Source organism: Odontomachus brunneus, unplaced genomic scaffold, assembly GCF_010583005.1.
Source record: "Odontomachus brunneus isolate Ranch 3 - 2012 unplaced genomic scaffold, Obru_v1 Obru_scaffold_001, whole genome shotgun sequence".
NCBI lineage: Eukaryota > Metazoa > Arthropoda > Insecta > Hymenoptera > Formicidae > Odontomachus > Odontomachus brunneus.
The window spans coordinates 3,469,735-3,493,915 of record NW_022639451.1 but is presented as its reverse complement, the minus strand read 5'-3'; the positions used below and the strand labels follow the sequence as shown (position 1 = coordinate 3,493,915).

At 33.3% G+C, this 24,181-nt stretch overlaps 1 protein-coding gene across 2 annotated transcripts in view; it reads left to right on the top strand.

The window, feature by feature from the left end:
* The first annotated feature begins 12,664 nt into the window (after window positions 1-12,664).
* The window catches only part of LOC116840557, a 149,532-nt gene continuing 138,015 nt past the window's right edge, over window positions 12,665-24,181 (top strand). Inside the window, exons 1-3 of one of the 2 annotated variants that reach the window (XM_032807390.1) lie at window positions 12,665-13,031; window positions 21,084-21,175; window positions 21,653-21,876. In XM_032807390.1, the coding sequence (XP_032663281.1) occupies window position 13,031; window positions 21,084-21,175; window positions 21,653-21,876 (317 nt within the window). In that variant the 5' untranslated portion in view covers window positions 12,665-13,030. The remainder of the gene's footprint in view (window positions 13,032-21,083; window positions 21,176-21,652; window positions 21,877-24,181) is intronic. The other variant, XM_032807399.1, reaches the window with a different exon arrangement.

The window sequence follows — 24,181 nt, the reverse complement described above, 5'->3', positions numbered from 1 at the left end:
TTATCTCTTTCTTTCTCTTTTAGCATTTCTAATAAATATTACTTATTTCAAGTATTTCATAAGTATTTATTATTTTATATTCGCAAATCTGTCGTAAGTTTATTACAAGCATTAAATTTATTCAAAATACGTTCTAAGTCATAACAAGTTAGCATTTCAATCAAGAATATTAAATTAAAAGAAAATTCGATTTACATTTCATATATAGTTGAATCAATGTTTTCTTCGATAAAGTTTTATAAGAGAGAGATATATATTCTTGTAAAAAAAAATAAATTCATCGTTTAACTACATAATAATAGGCTCCTCAAATTTTTTCTGAGTGCATTTTAAGATTATTATAAAAAAAATCTTAATTACTGAAGATAATCCTATTACACACAAAAAAATAATTATTTTACTATTAAGAAAAGCGATTACATAGATTACATAGACTTTCTTTTTTTTAAGTAAAAAATGACTATTTTCAACAAAGAATATCTACTTATAAATTTGAGAAAAGCTTATTATCATGTATTCAAGAGAGGAATTTATTCTCTTTACAAAAATAACATTAACCTCTATCCAAGAAAAAGTTGGCTCTTCATAGTAAGCAAACTGAATTTTGCTTTGATTTAATGTTCTTGATCAAAATACTAAACTTCCTAGGATTTAGAGAGAGAGAGAGAGAGAATATACTTTGAATAAATTTAATATTTGTGATAAACTTATACTGATAGATAACTTATATACTTATATACTTATATACTGTAAAAACTGATGTGTTAAATTTAACACATTTCATATGTCCCAAATCATCCACTCTCATTTATGTGTAAATTTAACACAAAACAAATATGTTAAAAAGTAACACGCATAATATGAAAGAAGTTAACACAAGAATTTAATATTTGAATAACTAGCAGTTGAATTAGTAGTAGAATAATTAGCAGTAGAATGATATTTTTCTGTGTGCAGTCGTGGACTGAGCGGTCGTCGTGACTTCGCGCGAAAAATCGGATTAGGCAACAACAGGTTTATCATCGCCGATGAAATATCGAGACGATTCGAGACGCTCGTAGGTATTTATTATCGGCCGTCCGCTGTGGTATCGTCCATTACTCGCGCCGTGGGTGAGTTTGAAACTCTTCTCACGACGCTTCCGGGAGAGTTCGGTACTTTCGGTTCGCGCTAATTAATCATCGCCGCGGTGTCTCATAGTCGATCGAGCGATACATCGTTGTCTCAAAAAGCGCGGAAGCGACCGCAACCACGAGTCGAACGAATGAACGACGATATTTTCCGTTTTGTTGATTCATCACGAACTCAATCTCGCGACGTTGCTCATCGACCGCCGCGCGATTATAGCCTATGAAATTCGCATTTCTTGTGAGTTCCCTGTCCGCAGCGGTACTTGATTACCTTTCGTTAAGGAAACCTCGCTGGAAGTCCGCGATGGACTGACCTAGTGAGACTGTCAGCGTGCGAAATATCAAAGCCGCGACTTGCGCGCGGGTCCAAGATTCGCACGAATGAGTGAGCGAATCGCTTTTTATATAATAATTTGTATCTCTATAATTTTCTACTTGAGATGCATAGAAATTGTTGAGTTAGAACTAATATCTTTAATATTACTATTTCAGTTGCATGTAATAGCATTAATGTCAATGCGTGGAGAAAATATCGGCGAATATAATTTATTTCTCATCATTGGTAATCTCGAAATCTCTCGGATGATATATGAGGACGTTTACGATATTTGGGGAATATCATTAAAATTTATAATATCTGGTATAACAGAGAGTGAGGTAATATTAAACGCAGAAAAATACACACTGCATTCAAGTGATTGCTTCAATTTCATAAGTTTTCGTAATTTCATAAGCTTGCCATTAAAGATGTGCGAGTCAAGGACTTTCCATGTCAAGTCGAATCGTATTGACGAAATTCCATTCGAATCGAATTGTCAAAGATTAATTCTTAACTAATCGCATAATTAGCAACAAGGTCTATAGAGCTACGTCTATGAATGTTAGCGCAAATAATTGTGAATTCCGGAAAGATCATAACACGTGTCAAATATTTTTTTCTGACTTGCAACGTAAATCACGCGGTGTAAATCAACTTTCCAACTACATTGAGAGAGGAAACATATCTAAGAAATAGTAAATATTTATTTGCTGAGTATTGTACAATATATTTACTTACACTATATGATTTTCTTTATTAACTTAGGCAACATACAAGCCAAAAAGCAAACTTGGTTTACAAAATATATCCTTAAAACACTCAACTTTCCATATCTCTTACTATCTCTCTTATACAAAATTTATTTATTAGGCTATATTCATAACTCTAATATCACAATATTTATACCAAATACACTCTACAATATCACAAGTGCATTTTCTTTCGCCAATTTATTCCTATATCGTATCGTATCATATCCATTCTACCTTATTTTATTTCTTCCATCATCTATCTCTACTCAATTTTTACCATTACAATTTTCTCTAATCCTTTCTTTATATTATGCATCCCATATCTACATCTTTTCTATTCACAGCCAAGACTCATGTTTTCTTTCTCCTCTTTGATTTTTCTCAACCTCTTATCTCTTTCTCTTCAAATCTTTCATGAAATATTATCTCATTTAGCTCATTATTCCAAATCCTTTTCCATATTATCTTGCCTCATTATCGCCTTTTAACTCTAAACTATTCGTTTGTACTCTGACACATATCCACATAATATCTTATACTATCTTGATCCCTTCCACAAAACACACATAACCTGTCTGTTTCCTCTTCCCAATATTCATTTATCCTTTTTAAATTTCCACACACTTTAATATTTATTTATACTAATATAAAATTTTTTTATTTTTATTTTTCTATTATTATTTTTAAATAAGAAAACATACATTTTCTTAAAATCTTAAGAAAATTTTTTATTGAAGCAGTCATTTATCTTATTTAAATAAATGAATTGAGACTCAAGTAAATATATATCATTAACACTTATCAACGAAATATTTACTATTTAAAAAATTTTTTTTCTTTCAATGTATACTACAATTATTAATATTAGAGAATTTCATTGCCTCTTCCAAATTATTTAATTTTGCATTAATTGATTCCTTTTAATACTCGACAAATAAAGAGGACTTACTCATCCTTGTTCATTAGTAGAAAATGTGACTTTCCAGGATTATCAATATATAAAATTTCTGCATTTAAATTCCCACAATTTAAAGTTTTGTGCAATAGAAAAATACATACTCCGTTCAAATAAACTTGTTTCAAGTAATTTATACGTTTATATATCCGTAAATTTATTATAAATTCATTATAAGTGTTAAATTTGTACAAGATATATTTAGAGTTCTAATAAGTTTTTCATTGAAGTAAACATTTTAGTCAAGAATATTAAAATTCTAAACTAAAAATCAAGAATATTAATAAAATACAAATTCTCGTTATTGTTAGTTTGTTACATAGAGTCGAGCCAAATTTTTTCTTGGATAAAGTTTTATAATATTCTTATAAAGAGATTAAATTCCTTTTCTGAGTACATAGTAATGAGTTTTTTAAAATTTATGGTGAGTATATTTTAGGACTATCAAGAAAATATTCTTTGTTGAAGATAATTATTAGGGTACAGCGGGGTAAATTGAATAGCGGGGGAATTTGGATAATAAGCGTTTGCGACAATTTCAGAAAAATATGAGACGCCTTGTTTTATGTTTGAGGTTAGCATGCTATACAGGTTGTCCGGTAACTGATCGAGCAACCGCCGTGTACGGGTAGAACGGGTCAAAATAATCATAAAAGTTATATACCATTTTTAAATTTTCTCAATATTTATTCTATAAATAATTAAAATGTATAAACGAATGAGCTCACGAGAAGCGGTAGGACAGGCTCTGTGTGTAAAATAAATGGCTTACCTCTTAGCAACGATAAGTAAACAGCTGATTTCGAGGTGTAGATGCAAATACGATATATATTACTCCACCTCGAAATTAGCTGTTTACTTATCGTTGCTAAGAGGATTTACTCATCCTTGTTTATTAGCAGAAAATGTGACTTTCCAGGATTATCAATATTCAAAATTTCTGCATTTAAATTTCCACAATTTGTGCAGTAGAAAAATGCATACTCCGTTTAAGTAAACTTGTTTCAAGTAATTTATACGTTTATATATCCGTAAATTTGTTATAAATTCATAATAAATGTTAAATTTGTACAAGATATATTTAGAGTTCTAATGAGTTTTTTATTTCTTTTACACACAGAGCCTATCCTACTGCTTTTTCTGAACTCATTCGTTTATACATTTTAATTAATTACGGAATAAATATTGAGAAAATTTCAAAATGGTATATAACTTTTATGATTATTTTGTACTTGTTCTACCTGTACACAGCAGTTGCTCAATCAGTTACCGGACACCCTGTATATTTATATTTTTATGCTATATATCATATTTTTCTGAAATTGTCGCAAACGCTTAATATTACCCAAATTCCCCCGCTATTCAATTTATCCCGCTGTACCCTATTAAAAAAGGGGGAAAATATAAGTAATCGAGTTCCTTAGCTGTAGAATGGTATTTTTCTATTCGTACACAGGTAAGAATGAGAGTCTCATAAATACTTGACTGTTTTGTAAGGATTTCCCCTGCTCTGATATTATCGATCGTTCACAGAAGTTTATTAAAATATCGGTTGCGTTGACGGTTTACTAACGTAACATCCGTTGAATATCAAAACACACGATGAAGCTGGAAAAGTGTTCTGACGACTTATTTACAATTTTTCACGACACCTGGGAATAACATTTCGCCGATTGGCGAAGGTGTCGCATTCCCTCCGAGCGAATCTGACATTTCAGCGGAGAGATCCGCCAACAGTTTTAGCCACGGCATTAGCTCGCGCAGAGTCTCCGATAAATCAAGCGGATTATTCGCTCAGATGAGGTCACTCGCTCTCGGGCTCACAATGGCAAGGAAACATAGTACTTACCTGCGAGTCGGTTCGACGGAACGAAATTTTAATAGATGATAACAGATCCCGTAGTAAGTGAGCTGTTGGGCTCGTCAAAAAATCGCTGGCCGCGTTATGCAAGAGGATTGAACTCTCGTTAGAGCCTCTCACAGCTGACGCGCTCGATATCGTTCTTTCATTAGCGTCCGTGTGGATTGGCGACTGCGCGCTGAGCGTGCCAGGATTAAGAAACAATCCAGCTGTTGTGACTCAAATCACACGAACTCTCCCGAGAATCTTTTATTGCTCCAAAGTGGATTCTGGCGTGTGTGTTTTGCATGATGCAAGTCTTATTAGCACAACGGGACACGCTGAAGACTCGTCTATAACACGCGGAGTGAGCTTGGCGTTAGTTAAAGTGAGAAGTAAAATGATTTATTTTTCTACAGAAATCTGACAGAAGTAAGAATTACTTCTGTCAGATAAAAATTAGGGAGTTGTGGAAAGATGTAAATTATTAGGAGTATGCATTTTTTGTTAAGTATGTTTATTATCAATATTTTAGTATAAGAGAGTTAGGTTTTATATGGTGAGATTAATAATTAACTTTTTATTGTGAATATCAACATGAAGCGGATTTTGTAAAAAGATGATAAATAAACGATTTGACAAAATGGGAATTAACATCAAATTTAATTTTTTCACTGAAAAATTCGAGTTTAAAAATAAATAAATAAATAATGATTTTGAGATTTAGGGAAAACCGACTTATATAATAACTGTAATCCTAATGAATAGAAAAATGTATTAATACTGATTTCAGATCACTTTTATTGAGGAATGCTAAAGTGATTACCGTTGAAGCATGATTTTTTTGTCGAATGGAATTAAAATGAACACAGTGATGTTAATATTTACCATAGAATCTAATTTTTTAATATCGGGATAAACATAAGAAAAAATTCATACTCTTGTTTACAACTAATTTACAACTTTATAAAATTCCTTAAATTTTTTTACTTTACTTTTACTCCTGTCAAGGTTCTTTAATCCTTTAAGTAAGATTATGTAAAGAGGTTAGAGTATAAGCATAAAAGCGAAATAAATAATTTTTATTTCTTACACTAACTTTTACGCCAAGCTTACACTGCGTATTATAAACGAGCCTTGAAATTGACGGAACGTCGTAATTCATGAAACGGTTAATTAACGTTCCGTTATCAGACTCGATTTTAAGCGCTTCGCGCTGCAAAAAGCCGCAATAATTCGCGTCTCGTCGAATTTGTCGAAACGCCAGCACGCGAGGAAAGAAAAGAGAAAGAGAGAGAGAGAAAAAGAGAGAGAGGAAGAAAGAGAGATAGAGAACCGTTTGTTTCCGTTCCACATAACGAATTATGATACGTTGCGTGTCCGGCGAGGCTTGACGTCAGGCTCGTTAGTTCTTAATCCCACCGGAATCGCACCCTTCGATCCCTCGTCAAGCTTGACATATCATTATTACATACATATCCCTTGGAATTACGTCAATTTACCCGAAGGAGCTCCGCTTTTTGCGGACAGGGAAAGACTCGGGCGGATTCCGCGGTCGCGTTCCATATTCCTCGCGGCCAGGCTCGATTTAAAGGAGCAGGTGCGTGCGTTGGTACGTTCGTTACAGGACGAAAGGTTTTCTCTCTTTCTACTAATACCTGACCTCTCTATCTCTAACTTGTAGTTTCATTTTCGCCAATAACATACATCCACTTTGATTTATTTATAATAATGTCTTGCTCTCTGTCTACGCTTTCTAGAGTACGATTAGTGTATTCTTCACTGAAATGATATGTTATACTTACAACTGGTCCTCCAGTTATAAGTATAGCATTGCAATCAGTGAAATATCGCTGAAAAAATCAATTAATAATACACGGAGAAAAATAATTTGCTGGCCCAGCAAATTTTCTGCTGGTCTAGCAAAATCTTTTCGTTATTATATGGATAGGAAAAAGATTTGCTAAAAGTACTAATCACTATTTGCTGGATATAATTTACTGAATCTACAAATTATTTTGTTATAAGAACCATAATGGATTTATATAAGCAGTTGCAGTTTTATTCCGATAGCAAATTAATTTACTAAGAATACATTATTTTGCATCAATAGCAAATTAACGTGATTCTTAGGACAAATACATTCAACAAGTTTTTTCTATCCTTGCAACGAAATTATTTTTGCTCTGATAACGAATAATTTGTAAAATTAGTTATGTCAACTACATTTTTTTGATGTCACTACGAATATGCAGTAACAACGACGATTTTGCTAAAAGAGCAAAATTATTTTTCTCCGTGTAGCAACTGTTCTTATTATTGATACAGTTTGCAAACAGACAGCATTACATGCAAATTGCATGGAAGTTAATTCCATGGCCACAGAACGCAAAAAGTTGGATTTGACATAACGTATAATATTTTTTGTGTATTACATATATTTTACAGTGAAATTTTACTTCCACTGGTTAAAATCAATGAGATATAAGATGAAGCAGTAAAATGAGTATTTCTACTGGAAATTAATAAATATTCACTGATTATCGCGATGAATCGCTCCTTTTGCTGATTCTATCAGAAATATTTTTACTGATTCTCTTTAAGAGAATAATATTACTTTATCAACTTTTAACACTTTTGTATGTTCTAGTAACATGCGAGCATTCAAATTCGGATTGAATTGAATCGAATATGAATAGAATCAGAATAAGAATAGAATCGAATCAGGTAAAATATGATGCTCAATTCAAATCCGAATTGTTACTGTCCCTTGGTGGAAATTTAGATTGCACTTCAAAATGTTCTTTTTGAAAAAACATTTATTGAAAAATTATAGTTTATATGTTTTACATATATATTATAGATTTTTAATAAAATTTTTAAAAAGGACATTTTAGAATGCAATCTCTTAATATATTATAGTTTCTCAACAGTTACTGGGCACCCTTTTATTTAACTTTTGTCTAGTAACTGAAGAGTAAAACTACTTGGGATAGCAATCAAAATGTAATGCTTCTCCTGCAGTTGTTGCGCACGAAAAATGCGCAGAATCTGGACCTACTTATTGAATTAAATAAAAAATTACACAATTTATTAATAATTAAGTCTGTTGCTCATAAAACTGGTAAGTTTATTCTAATAATATACCATTTTTCATGCACATTTTCTAATTGAAAATTTTTAATGGTAATAAGAGTCATAGCGTACAAAGTTTTTGGCGCATAACATACATTTTTATATTTTTTCGTCTTTAACGTGACATCCTTCACAACTATCAAATGACATATGTCCTTTTATTCATTCTTGTAGTAATATTATCATATTTCAAGTCAGAGCTATCATTTTTATTTGTATCATCAGAACAATCTCATATGTTCTCATTGCAATGAAAAATTTTATATTATTAACATATACTTCATTTATCTTTTACTCACTTTCATTTCTAACATTAGTTATCATCTCTATTATAGAACTTAAAATTGCCTTGTTTCTCCCAATTTTCTTTTTCTTACTCCATATTTTTCTACACGTTTAATCATTGTTTACATAATTTTAATTTCTTTTCTTATAATATAAATAAATATATTCTAGATTTATTCACGATACACACTCATAATACGTGCACATTATTAAATTGAATTAATTTTACTAATGTCTTGAAAAGAATTGGTCCACATATTATACAGTAAACTACCTCAAGTACTGAATGAAATTCTATAAAATTCTTGTCCAGTTCCTACGCGATTTTTGTAAGTAAGAATAGGTTAATGCTAGACAATAACTGCACGGATGTCTACGTAAACGACATACATTTCTACCAGGGAAGGAATCAATTAAATGATTAAATAATTACATTTTTTATATATCATTTTTATATATATTTATAAATATACATATATTAAGAAGTTATATATATAAGAAGAAATAGTTATAGTTTGAATAGCACTAATTGGAATTTAGGACAATTTAACGTGTAAGGTTGATTCACCACGTATATTTTATAAATCCAGAAAAATATTCCAAATATATCACATGTTCAAAAACATTATTATTCTTCCGTAGTTTAGAATTATCAGCACTAATATCCAACAACTTCTCCTATAAATCATGTTACTAATTATGTTGTTGATTAAAAATCGAGGTTGGACGCCTCGATTCGATATGGAAATCTTTTATTTGCTCATCTCTAATATGTTTATTTTTACGATTAGAACTATTTTTGTTAAATTTTCGATCAAATCAAAATTAAATTACAATTTCTGCTGCTTGAGGAGAATCTTTCCAGAGCGCCTAATAAATTATCCTATCTCTTTTTTTCTCCTATCTTCGTTTTTTCTCTTCTCCTGTTCTTTTTCTCCTATCGCACAATAACGAATTCAAAAAGTCGATCGGAGACTTGGGCGTTTTGGGCAACAGCTAGAGATGTGCGATTTATGATATGCAATGAATGCGATATATCATATCATAATTTTGTATCGCAAATATGATTTTAAATCGTACGCGATTTTATATCGCAAGTACGTTTTTGAATCGCGTGTGATTTTATATCGCTAATGCGATTTTTTATCATAAAGGAACCTGGAGCATGATCGGAACCATAATGTTTAAATAAACGTTAAACATATTAAAGATAGATAAATCTCAACTCTCTCTTTGTATTGCATCAAAATATTCTTTCAAAAGTCCACTACAAGAAATACAAGTTTTACTGCGAAAGAATAATTACAAATAATAGCAAATAAAAGCATAATCAAGTTAAATAATATTATCTTAAAAACATCACTTAACCTCATTGCGCTTTCTACGCGAGGCAAAATGGCAGACATTTTATAAAACTTGTTTGTTTCCGAATTATTAATTAAAATATCATATAAAATGTCATATATTGTCGCGCAACACTTGCACAGATATTTAACCCGGAAGTGGGCGCGTATCGGTCATTTCCCCGTACTTTTTCGTTTTCTATTTATATCATCTAATCTATTGATATTATTGTATTTTCATTTTTACGTAAATTTTCTTTGATGTTTTTTCGTATAACAGAAAAGTAGACGGCGTAGACGTGCTTATTTCTATGTGAAATTTGACACGTTTGTAACAGTTGGTCTAAAAGACCATAGCGACTAACTAGTCTTTTATCTCTGATGTGTCAACGTCGCTCGATGTGCCGCCGAACGTCTATTGTCTTTTCGACATCGTAGTTGGACGGATGGTTCTCTCTTTTCTTGTTGAATTAATAAAATTCTCAACAGCACGCGTAATTGGAGTATATATTCTTGATTCAATAGCGATATTATTAAAATTAATACTTGAATTACTGAAGCAATACATAATGTAATAGTTTTAATATTGTCATTGAATCAAGAAGATTTATTTTTTATTTCTAAATTTATCAAATAAATCTTTAAGTTTATTAAATCAATGTTTAAGTTAATCAAAGCAAAACGAGAGAAGCAAGAAATTCTTATTTTATCTTATTAAACTAAAAAATGCCATTTTTTAGTAATGCAGTTAAAATAAAAATATTATGATTTTATTTTTAATATATTCACATATATATATAATAAGTTTAATATGTTTCTTAAGCATATTAGATATAGAAATGGTAAAGAAAAAAAAAAGAACGGAAAAAGAAGAAATAGTGATATAATAAGATTATTTCCTTCAATTATTATGTTTCTTTTAATAATTAGATTGATAATTTATTAATTATTATTTAATTATTATACATATATGTGCTTAAGTATATTTCGGTCGAAATGACCGATACGCGCCCACTAACGTTGGTCCCGTTAACGCACCCACTCCCGGGTTAACTGAAATGACGAGTGATCTTGAATTGCATGTGTGATTTTGTGATAAAGGTTCAGTTGCGTGGTATTGCGATTCAAGAAAAGAAAATATCTTGCGATATATCGTAAAATCGCACATACGTACACTGTAAAAACTGATGTGTTAAATTTAATATTTCATGTGTCCCAAATCATCCATTCTCATTTATGTGTAAATTTGACACAAAACAAATGTGGTAAAAGGTAACACGCATAATATGTAAAAAATTAACACGAAAATTTTACACTTGAATACCGTTAGGAATCACAGTTTGTGTTAAATTGACATATGTATAATGTTAAATTAACTAAGATAAGACGTTACTTTAACATTTGAGAGAAGTATTAATCTATGGTTGATGAAATGAAAATGTTAAATTGACATATGTATAATGTTAAATTAACTAAGATAAGACGTTACTTTAACATTTGAGAGAAGTATTAATCTATGGTTGATGAAATGAAAATGTTAAATTGACATATGTATAATGTTAAATTAACTAAGATAAGACGTTACTTTAACATTTGAGAGAAGTATTAATCTATGGTTGATGAAATGAAAATGTTAAATTGACATATGTATAATGTTAAATTAACTAAGATAAGACGTTACTTTAACATTTGAGAGAAGTATTAATCTATGGTTGATGAAATGAAAATGTTAAATTGACATATGTATAATGTTAAATTAACTAAGATAAGACGTTACTTTAACATTTGAGAGAAGTATTAATCTATGGTTGATGAAATGAAAATGTTAAATTGACATAATTTATGTCTGACATATTAAATATGTCAATTTAACACAACCTGTAATTCTTAATGGTATTCAAGTGTTAAATTCTTATGTTAATTTTTTCCATATTACACTTTTTAACACATGTGTTTTGTGTTAAATTTACACATAAATGAGAGTGGGTGATTTCGGACACACGAAATATGTTAAATTTAACACATTAGTTTTTACAGTGTAGCAACGGCAGGCGACAGGAATGCGCGCGAGGTGACAAGACGCGGTGCGTGTCCTGAATCGCCGCGAACCGTGTTTCGCCAAGTCGACCGAAGCTGACCCAGTCAGAGGCGGTCTGTTCTGGGTCCTCTGGGTCCTTCGCTTTTCGAGTGTTCGACTACTCACGATGCATCGGCGCGCCGTAGGTCGCGACTTGACCCAGAGTCTGAAAGACCGCGATAGTCCTCTCTCGTCGAGGTGATCGCGCGAGTCATGACGCGGCGCGGCGCCGCGCCGAGCCGAGCCGAGACGGCCGACGAGGAAGACGGGGTCTCCTCTCGGTTGGAGAGGCAACCGAGAGAGGCGATGTGCACACGTGCACCTCGGGGCATTCGCAGGTTGTGGCAGTCGGCTCTTGAAAGCCGCCCAGTGAATGCCTCTCGCGCGGCTCTCATATACGCGCGTTTTTACCGATCCCTGTCTTTCTCTCTCTCTCTTCCTCTCTTTCTCTATCTCTGCACCTACGGGGTTCCGGTGCCTGGCGGCCGTAAAATTTCGCGTCGAGGGAGGTACTGTCGAGAGGGAATCCTAGTTGCGCGGCGGAGAGAAAGAGGTGGAGGGGACACCGGTGTCTTGTCAATTTGACAATTTAGACAAGAGCAGAAATGATGGGGCAAGATGAAACTCGGTGATTAAAATATTTCAAAGTGATTCTTAATTGACCCTTGATACACGAGCTGATACGCGGTGAAGTTTTGGTGCGAGGACGCGAGTTTAACGAGACGTGCGCGATGATCTTCGCGGTGGTCGTAAACGCGCAGTGCCGAATGTTATAACATGTGAGACAGTGGAAGATGCTGTGAAGGTAAAGAAAGAAAGAGAGAGAAAGCAAGAGGAGGTGGGAGAGATAGGAACGCGGGGGCGATGCTGATTGGGATTTTTAGCAGACGCTAATCGCTCGATGAACAGTGAAGTCCGCTCCGCTCCGCTTCGCGTCGCGTCGCGTCACGACGCGGTGCCGCGCGGCACACCGGTGGTGAAATTGATGCCGCGCCGACGGGATGAATAACTTCTGCTGAATGTCGGAGAATTCAATGGGATTGCCTGTGTGTGTTGTGCTCGGAGCATTTGAGATTGTTCTTTGTTCCAACGCTCTTGTGCAAGAGCGCCGCGCTGTGAACGCATTGCCAGTTGCGTGTAGCTGTGTTGTTTAACGCGACACGTGGGTGTAAGAGAGAGAGAGAGAAAGAGGAGAGTAAGTTTTCCGTGTGGTCATTAAGAGAGCTTCGAAAAGTGAAATATTACAGCGTTCGATCTAGCGCTCTCCAAGCGAATTCGTATTGCCGTAATGTTTTACTTTCCGAAGGAAATCCGTGATAACTTTCCACCGTGTTCGACGATTATTATTTTTCAATCAGCTTTTATGAATCTTGCCTGACTTTCACTGAATATATAATATCGCGCATATAAGTCGCTTGTTTTGAAAGTGGTATAATTTAAGTTCATTCTTTTTGTCCACTTCCCCCTGATTTTGCAGTTTACAGTGATTCGTAAGCACAGCAACTAGATTGCCGACTCTTTTCAAATTAGATTTCCGTTTCTACTTTCAAGATAAGCGGCTGGCATGTAAAAGGTGTCCTAAGACATTTCACATTTTAATAGCACATTCTAGAGCTTAATCTTCTACCGCCCACTATGACTCTGAAGTCATAATCCAGTTTTTTCATTATTTATCTTTAATATGAATGTTATTTCTGTCTTGACCGATGTGACATGAGTCATATGGCTGCCTTTTTTCAGTATATTAGCAGTAATTGCCCAACGTGACCTCAGAGTTACAAACCTATCTTGGGAAAATAAAAAATTAGAAAAGTAAAATTTCATCTTATGTGTGTTGAGTACTTTAATTTTAAATATTCTATGTATATGGAAAAATTTTTTAACACAAGAAATTAATTTAGAGGGTTAACTCGAGTTGAAAATTCTAACATGAAAATGTTGAAGGGGTTGATCATTTATGACAATCTTTATAACAACCTTTTCATTTTTTGATATTGCTATTTGATATTGATATTTTTTGATATCTCGGGGTATATAAAAGCTAAAGTTTTAATTAAAATTTAAGTGTATTTTATCTGAAATTAACTGGAATATGTGTAATTTTGTTGTTAAAACTTTGTTTTCTTCCTTTGGCTTTTTGCACTAAAAAAAAAGAATCTAATATTTGTATTAGTATTTATTTATAATCGCATATAGTGAAAGAATCATTGTCAAGAGAACTACTCTTGCAGTAGATTTTTCTGTATACGGTGAGAATTTTATAGTGAAATTGCCACAGAATTTTGTATGTGAGGAATAGATAAACATTCCGCAATAATTGATTATTCTTTCATATTTTATGTGCTGTTTATACTTTAGAAATTGGAAAATGTGCTATTACAAAGTTTACCATGTTTTTAGCGAAATTTACCATGTTCCGTAGCAAGACAAATCTCACTAACAGTCTATTCCTACACTACTAAAAACACAATAAAATTAAAAACAATTTATATGGAAAAAAACTATAATTTTCTCTCCGTGTAGTTATAATGCTAATCTTATATATTTACATATTGCTACTATATTAAGGAAAAAAAATATTTCAGAAAAGATATTTATTTTGCGTGTGTATTATATAATAACATATTTATTTATACTTATATAACATATTTTTCAAATTAGAGAATATAATTTTCTTAAAACCTTTTCATGAAAACAATTGTTTATTCTTTTAAAAAAGGAAAAATTTAGATTTGAGTAAAAATATGTTATTAGTATCTACCGCGCATAAATATTCTTTATTTATTTTTTTATGTTTCTTTCTCTCAATATACTGTTTTTTATTAGAACAACAAGAAAGTATAGTCAACGCCGAAATAGCTATGACATTAACGATTTTTTTCTCTAAATGTGAAAAAGTTTAGTTCACGAAAAAATTTCATTTCTTGAAAACTCGAAGGCAATATTGATGCCTTGCTATTTTTATGTACGAGACTTTCAGCTTCAGTCAAGCTTCAATATACGCTATTAGACTTGCATGATGCTTTAGGGACACCCTGTACAGATGCACAATACACTCGCTGTTGCCCCGAAGGAAAATGCACCGATAGTGCATTCGCATTCATACAACAGAGGCATGCTAACGGTTTTACGAGTTTTTCACATGTCAGTGGATCACTGGGTTTTCCAACAACGATTTCCCGGTAGTGCGCTTTCTTAGCGATTCCAGTTCGATTCGCCGGTACCGTAATGTGTCGCGAACATAGCAAACCGATAATATAGGAAAGAAACAGAGCTGAATACAAGTTTAGACTCGGGAAAGCCGGACAACTGACAACTGTCAATTTATGCGATTACAGTCCCGATACAAGCTCTTCTTCCTTTCTCCCGTTTTCTTCAATTACACGACGTAAGACAGAGGGGCTTCCGATGTCGAAGCCGATTATTAATCGATTGTAAAGACTGACCTCTGAATTAAACACGACGCACGCTCCGAATTCGAAAACGCGCTTGGGCGCGCGCAAGCGCGACAGCCTACGACTTGATTTACGCGCGAATAATGGAGGTGAAGATAAATCGCTGCAGCACTTAGCGTGTGCATCCAAGTCGAGTCACTCGAAATAATCGCACGACGGCTCCGTTACGCCGGCAAAAAAATGGTCACGATCGTTTGGTTCGGAGGGACGGCGAGTGCGCGCGCGCGCGGCGGCGGGATGGCGCGAATATTTCGAAAGAACCGCATCCTCTCCGTTAGAGCGACCGTCACGCGCGTCGGAGAACGAGTGTGGGAATACCTGAGGCGGATCAGTGACAGTGACACTAATGACATTCGCGACCGGGGTAGAGAGAGAGAAAAAAAGCGAGCTGCGTGTACTTAAGACTGTGCGCGGACGATCCTGCGATCGCGACTCGTGGGAAAGCGTGAACGCGACGACTACGTGCGTCGCGAGTCGAATGGAATATCGCGAACTCGATGGATGAAAACGAAAGGACCGGGGAGACTGCGAGGAAAGTTATACACGCGGATGATAATAACGCGATTGTTGTTGCCCGTTACCTCTTCATATAAACATGCGGATCGCGATAAAGCGCGCGGCGCGCGAATCGCGGAGGTACTTCTCTGGTAGAAATTCAAGGTAGTTGTCTCTCTCGCGACAATATTGCTAGGAAGTTATGTCAGGTCAGTCGCCAACTCAACACGGAGAAGCTTTACAAATTTGTTAAATGCTTATGGGTATGATTTATGATATGCGTGACTTTGACCTTTTACAAGGCAAAATTTTTTTCTTATACGTGGTGACTCTAATGTCTATATATATTACAAGTTTACATAACGTACCTGGATACTTGACAAGTGGTGAAATATAAGAAACCTTATAATACTTATTATTATTATGATTATTGCTTGGCAAAATATCGACCACAATCCATTCAGGGAAAGCGCTCAGTCACTCAGGTTTTGTAGTTAAGATTTCAATCACTTTAGGATTAGGAAATTTTCTTTTCAAATATTTGGAAATAAAAATTTAGACTTCGTTAAACACAAAAAATTGTTTATTTGCACTAATGTATTTGCAGTTACTCATGTCAAAAAAATTACAAAAATTTTAATTTATGTTACATATTACAAGTAGATATCATACTTGCATTTTTTTAATAGCATTTTTTATGGCAAGTACTTGCATGGTTATATGTAAACCTGTTTTTTTTCTATTAAATATCATCTGTATAACGAAAATTGCTGACAAAGTTCTTTGTTTCTAATTGTTTTTGTCTTGTTTTGTATACAATAGACATTTTGAACCTTATATGAAGTGATTAAAAGTACAAACTTATAAAGGGTTAAGAAATATTAAAGACCACATAACATAACGTCTAAAATCGGGATAAGACATGTCTTAGAAACGTCTTTAAAATATCTTAGCTCTTGTCCACAACCTTGCTTTAAGATGTAAGCCATAAGAAATTGACCAACCATGGTTGATTTTTAGAAGAATAATCAACGTGGTTGGTCAATTTCTTACGGCTTACGCCTTAAAGCAAAGTTGTGGACAAAAGCTTAGAGACGTCTTATATTCTAACGAGATTTTTTAAACTTCTTTTAGTTGTCTTATGTCTCTATTTTAGATGTTGTGTGAGTTAAATCATATTCAATCATAGCTAAGAAAATAAGGCCAAAATGAGTTAGATGCCAGATTTAATGTGTGAAACTTTAAAATATTGTATTTAAGAGCGCATTACGCAAAGGTTTCGGGAGTATTCAACCCTCTTTAGTGTAAACAAAACATGTTATCAGTACAATAAAATAGCCCGCAGAATTTCAGCAAATATACGCATTACTGTATTCGACATAATGCGTATATTTACCGAAATTTTGTGGATTATATTATGTACTTATATGTTTTATTTATACCGAAGAGAGTTGAATATTCAACCGAAACGTTTGTAGGAGAACCTCGGGGAGATATAGTTGATAATTTTTTACACAAATACTGTCATGTAATGAAATGTTTTGCAATTATTACTGTTAGATGTCTTTTACCGCATATCGTCATCAGTTGTCATATTATTTTTAGCTGGAAGGTGCTACAAATTGTTTAATGCGTTTGTTGCATTCTCCACAATTGAGTTGCAATTTGTTCGGTACATTTGCACAAGCTAAAACAATGATAAGATTCTTCTTTTTATTATCGTATGTATATTAACGTTATTAGATGATATTTTCTCGTCATTTCAATTAAATGTGCAAATATTGTCTATGATATTTTGTATTACATAATCCAAACTTCGGAATATAACAGGATTATGCCATTATATTCTTAAAATGTTAAGTTACATTATCGGGAACAGTTTTCTTGACAAAATTTATAATAATTATTTCTCTATATATAATTACAATTACAAATACATTTTTTCTCAGTGTGTGACGCTCTTCCTACAGTTATTGCGTCCGAAAGATGCACAAAATCTGAACCTATTTAGAGACTTTTTTGTTCAGTTTAATTTAATGTACAAACACATGATGGCAAACGTCACCACTACAGCTTATCTATCATATCTCGCGTGATTATTCATCAATCTTCTTTAATTAATATCTCGAGATTTATTGCGAATATCGCAAAATGATATAAGACTTATGTTCATTTCAATCCGTACTATGTCTTCAGCTTCGGAGATTGTTGTGGGATACTCTTTCGGTCATTTTTATTTCTAAACTTAGTTATTATTTCTGCTATAGAGCTTAATAATGTCAAATGTTTTATTTCTTCCAATCTCCTTTTTTCTGCTTTGTTTCTCTACACGTTTACTCATTGTTCATACGATTTTTTAACAATATAGACGAATATGTTTAAATTCATAATTCGAATAAAAATGTTTATTCACGATAGACATTATAATACACGTGCACATTATAAAACTGAATTATATCTTGGGAAGAATCGGCTCACATATATTGCATAGTACTGATTTAAGCACTGAATAAAACTCTATCAAATTCTTGCCCAATTTCTACGCGGTATTTTTACAACTAATAAGAATGCATTGATACTAGATAATGATTAAGCATATGTCGCAAATTGCACACATTTCTACCTGAAGTTCGAAGAGCAGGGAGTCGCGACCGTAAAGGCGAAGATGACAACTCGTGGCGCAAAAATTGCGGATAATCGACAGCCGATTGTAACTCGCGTAGCGAGAGATAGGAGAGAGGAACGAGCGAATGCAAGCGCGCAGAAAAGCCGGAATGCGATGAAAACGGCGGGGCGGAGGAGGTGAAGAAACTGACAGGGGCAGGCTAACTCGGGTACGCGATCGTTACGCGGCTTTATAAATAGATTTTCATTAGAACGGAAAGTAACGTTGACATAAAACATTCCCACGTAAATGTCGCGGCGGTAATTTACGGGCATTCCCCGCGCGCGGCATCTTAATAAAGTCGCGTCATAAAAGCGCGCACGTACGATTTTAATCCCTTCGCTCTCCGCCGCCCGAAGAGGTGCAGCACGCGGCGGCCGCACTGTAAATACTACTTTCGAGTCATTGCCTCGACCTGTAATTACGCAAGTGTAAACACAATCGTACGGGCGATGCGAGTAACGCGACTGCCCGCGCCGATACGCGAGCGAGCGCGTTCGCGGTTTAGCGCGAACGGCCGCCCGTAACGAGCGGACTACAATGGGAACAGGAGACGAAACCGGATATTAACCACGAGGGCATGAAACTAGACGCATCGCTGTGGAGCTGTGTTGGACATTAATTGATGAAAACTTTCGATCAAAATAATCGACAAATCAATTATCAAAACTAATAAATCGTCGTGTGTAAAGTCACAAATAACTTCATCACTTGTGAAATTACTTATTAATACACTGAGAGAAAAGACTGGTAACTATAACAAACTGCATTTAGTTATAGAAATTCGTTGAATCCTTAGTAACTAATACTAAATATGATAATAATTACCAAATATTTAATAGATCGGGAGTATGACGTAATTGCATTTACAGTAACATCAATTAAATAATTTAGTAATAGCTACTTAATGTTAAATATTTAATATGAAATATATTACAGTTATGAACAGATATTTGATAATTGTTATGAAATTGTTATATCCTATGTAATAAAAGATTCAATAGGTACGAGTTCTATTTTGTTACCAGTATAAGTATGTTTTGTTGCAGCACAACAAAAAATTCATTCATTTGCAGCTATTACATCGTTTCAATATCTATTATTATAGATGGTTGGTTGAACCTACCAAAAATTTTGTAACTATTACAAAATCGCTTATTTTGCTCAACTATTCAATAAGTTTTACTTACTAAATACATTCTGGAAGCAAATAAATTTTACTTCTATCAAATAAATAATTTATTTTACAGAGCTAAATTAATTAATAAGTATTGCCCGTTATATTTACGTCTACCTTTTAGTAATAGTAACCAAATTTTGATAATATTTACTAAATCCTTCTCTCAGTGTACAAATTTGATATGATTGGTTATTTGCTAATGAATAATTAGTTTTATTAACTGATTAAATTATTAATTATTATATATGTGATGACTGATCACAATTTTCATTTTTTATTAATTTGCCGACTTATTTATTCAAGAAAAATAATTGATGAAAAATTTTTTTTAGCAAAATAATTGACATATCAATGGTCAAAATTAATCAATTGTCATGTATAAAATTACAAATAACTTCGTTGATTGATGAAATTAATTATTAATCGAAATTTCATGTGATTTATTATATACTGATAAATAATTGGTGTCATCCATCAATTAAATTGTTCGTTATTCCATTAATGACGATCGATCACAATTTTCATTATTGATTCACCAACTATTTCATTCAAAGAAATTAATCGATGAAAATTTTCTGTGACTAAAATAATCGGCGAATTAGTAATTAAAATTAATCGATCGTCCTATATATAAATTTATAAATAATTTTATTGACTGATAAAATTAATTATTAATCAAAATTTGATATGGTTAAGTATATCTCAGATTAATAATTGATTTCATGACTCGATTAAATTATTCGTTATTACATACATGGCGATTGATCCAATTTTCATTATTGATTTACCTCGATTATCTTAGTTTAAAAAAAATTTTAACTAGTTAATGCCCAATACAAAAATATATAAGGACAGTAAGAGTCAAATTGCAAATGAAATTACATAGTGTTAAACGAAGATAAGTTACTTGCAAAAATATGTTTTGTATAGTTTTCAACAAAAACAATTTTGTTGTTCCTATTATCTAAAAATAATTTTCATGAATTGAAAACACCTATGCCAGGTTTGATAGTAGTTTATGCAACAAAATTTGCGTGACTCAAAGCTCAGTTTCTTTTTGTCAGCGTACTTAATCTACTCGAATTACTCATCATTCGTTATGAAAACAATCTGATCCGACTAATTCTATTTGACGATTTTATCTCCAAATATTTCCATAACACTACTCGATCCGAAAGAACGGACTGAAAACGTGTTTGTGTCCCGATTCGCAAGAATTGTTTATAAACATTCCAGTTGCTTATTCCCATGAACTGGTGGGCGGATATATACAGTTTAGTTACGATGTTGTCGCACGTGTACCAACGCATTGAAATTCCTGACCGCTAAGTCGGCAAACAAATAGAAGCTTATCTCAGGAAGAGAGCTAGGGTCGAACGCGCTATATATGTTATTCCGCAAGTCGAACGCACGTGAAAACACTGAAACACGGTCCCGCTTCGGAAATCGAAGTGGAACGAATAGTAGACGGACGGGGAGAGCCGAGGCGGGTCACAAAGACTCAGCTTCTTCGAGTTCTCCGCCGTCCGCCGTCCGGGGAGAAGGTATACGAGTTGTTACTTAAGCTGTTACACGAGTCTGACTGAAGGCCAGGGTCGTGGCACGCGAGAATCACGCAGTCTAGAATCCCACGGCCCTGATGGCCGGTCATGCGATCGAACGCGATCCTCGTGCTACATAACATAACGCGAAAAGAGTTTCTCTTGACCTGACAGTCCGCGCCACGCGAAATTCTTCCGGCTATGCCGGGCGAAAAATATTAACTACGTCGTACGAATTGAAAAAAAAAGAGAAAGAAAGGCAATAACAAGAAAATCGCATACGTCGTTTCGTGCGGGAAATGAACGTGACGTTGATTGACGCGAACATTGGTGAGGAACTGTAAGACTGTGACGAATGCCGGAAGCGCGAGGAGGACGATCTCGTGACGGGAGAGACCCTTTCTTCGAAAACTGGCGCGCGTCGCGTAACAGTGATCGTCGTTTCGCTTCAGTGAGATGTGTGTGTTTGTGTGATTGTAGACTCCACGGCGAATGACAATGGGGAACACAAGGTCGCAACCTTGCCGTCGAAGCAAGCCGCTCTACCTATTCTACCTTATCCACCGTACGTGGAGCGTCGTGGTGGATCACCGGTCCAAGGATCAAGATCGATGCGACGACACCGACCGGGAAACGGATTTATCGTCGAAATGCAGCACCTGCAACGCCTGCGATTACCGACGGGACAGCCTTACCTTCGACAGGTAATGTTGTGTGCTGAGGGCAATTGATTTTTCTAACATAAGATATACTTCTGCAAGCTTCGCGCGCAGGCCGTTGGATAAGCTGTAGGCGCGAACGTTGCCGCGAATGAATTCTGACGTTTTTACCGACGGAACAGAAACTGAAAGCGCGCAAGAAACGAGACACTTTTGGTCTATTCTTTTTAGCTGCATTGCTGAACTAGTGCAATAATTTAGAGTGAGGAAAAAATATACTTGTCTCATTTTAACTTATTGCACTAGTTCAGCAGGACAGCTAAAAAGAACAAACCATTTTTGTTAGAGACTAGTGGTCTATTCTTTTCAGCTGCACTGCTGAACTGGTACAATAAGTTAGAGTGAGAAAAAATATACTTGTTTCACTTTAACTTATTGCATCAATTCAGCAGTGCAGCTGAAAAGAACAGACCACAGGTTTGCACTTACAATTTTACATTGTAAGATTGTAAGATTACTCGTACATCTATACAGATTACTTACGTATTGTCTACGTGATGTACATTATTCTTTATCATGTAAACAATCTAAATTACATGGAATATCGTAAATAATATTAATACACAAAAAAGAAAAATTAAATCATGAAACAGTTGCAATACTTGTTTTGGGTATTAATTATAAATATAATGTTCAAAAAAGATAATAAATTGCACGAAATTTTTATTATACCCTTATAGAAATATCATATTAAGAATCATTGATAATTACTTATTATCCAGTATTTTTAATACTGAAAATAAGTAATTATCAATGATTCTTAGTATGATATTTCTATAAGGGTGTGATATATTTAACCAGGCTTTTTGGACGTTTACGTGTAAATTATGATATTCTATATTATCGTTATCGACATTTTTGAACTTCATAATCCACTTTGGCAACTTCATAATCCCCTTAAAAGAAATTTATATTTTTATTTAACTCTTAGAAACTTTATGTAAATTTATGAACATTGTTACCTAAACATATTAGAGTTTACAAAATTCTTTGATTACATTCTTATTTTAAAAATTAAATCTTTCTTTCTCTCTTTCTTTCTTTATCAATCTGCATAATAAAATAGAACTTTCATGCGATTTATTATGTTTTTAAAATATTATATTTATAATTAATATTTGAAACAGATATAGTAAATATTTCATAATTTAATTACTTTTCGTTTAGATATTTTAATATTTAATTAATATATTTAATATACTTTAATATATATTCAATACTTTACAATATTCTACATAGTCTTTTCTACATGAAAATAGATCGTGTTTACGTAGACAATATGTAAACAAACTGCGTAGAGGTAATTTTGAAATCTACAGCATAATGCTGGACTTAATCTTGAAAGTAAAAATGTAACCAGAAAATTCTATGGACTATAATTTGTTTAGGAAAAAATATTTTTAAATTTATATCAGGGTTCTAAAGAATCTTAATCAGAGAGAGAGAGAGAGAGAGAGAGAGAGAAATTTTTTTTAAATATGTTTTTATTTCCAATAAAAATTGAATAAATCTTAAATAAAAATTGAAATATAAAAATTCCTAAATAAAAATAAAAACTTTTCTTAATTAATCTTTGAGCAAGTTCTTTAAATGATATTCATGAATTTAATAAATTTCATGAAATTTTTATTTCATTATGTGACAGATTAGTAGATTAATAACATAATCGTTATATTAATAACATAATCGAAAAAATCTTATTAACTTATTCATTAATAAACTACTTTATAATTAAAAAAACTCATTTATTAGTAATATAATATTCAATTGGTAATCCAATACGTTATTCGTTCGATTTCATCATGTAATAAAAAACAAAGGAAGGCAAAGAGATTATCAGAAGTTTTCGTGATGGGAGCCGGGGCTAGTTGGCTACCGGGGTAATTGGGAAATTGATTATTTTTATTGTTCTTTAACAGATTTTAGAATCAGGCAAGCAAGAACGTCAAATTTATCTCTGACATGTTTAAAAATCTTATTTGCTTAATTCTATAACTTGTTAGAAAATAACAGAAATAAGTAATCAATTTTGCCAACTTACTCCGATAGCTAACTAGTCTCGGTCTCTTCTACAAATAATATATTTATAATTGATATTTTAGTCATTAATTTTGATTAATTAAAATTTCCTCTATTTCTTTAACACATTGAATACTTGATGATTATCAGCGACCAGTATTAAAATTCTACTACGTCTCATGAAGTTCTACTACGTCTAAGATATAATTAATTGCATTGGTGCCTCTCTCTGTCCCCTCTCTCTCTCTCTCTCTCTCTCTCTCTCTCTCTC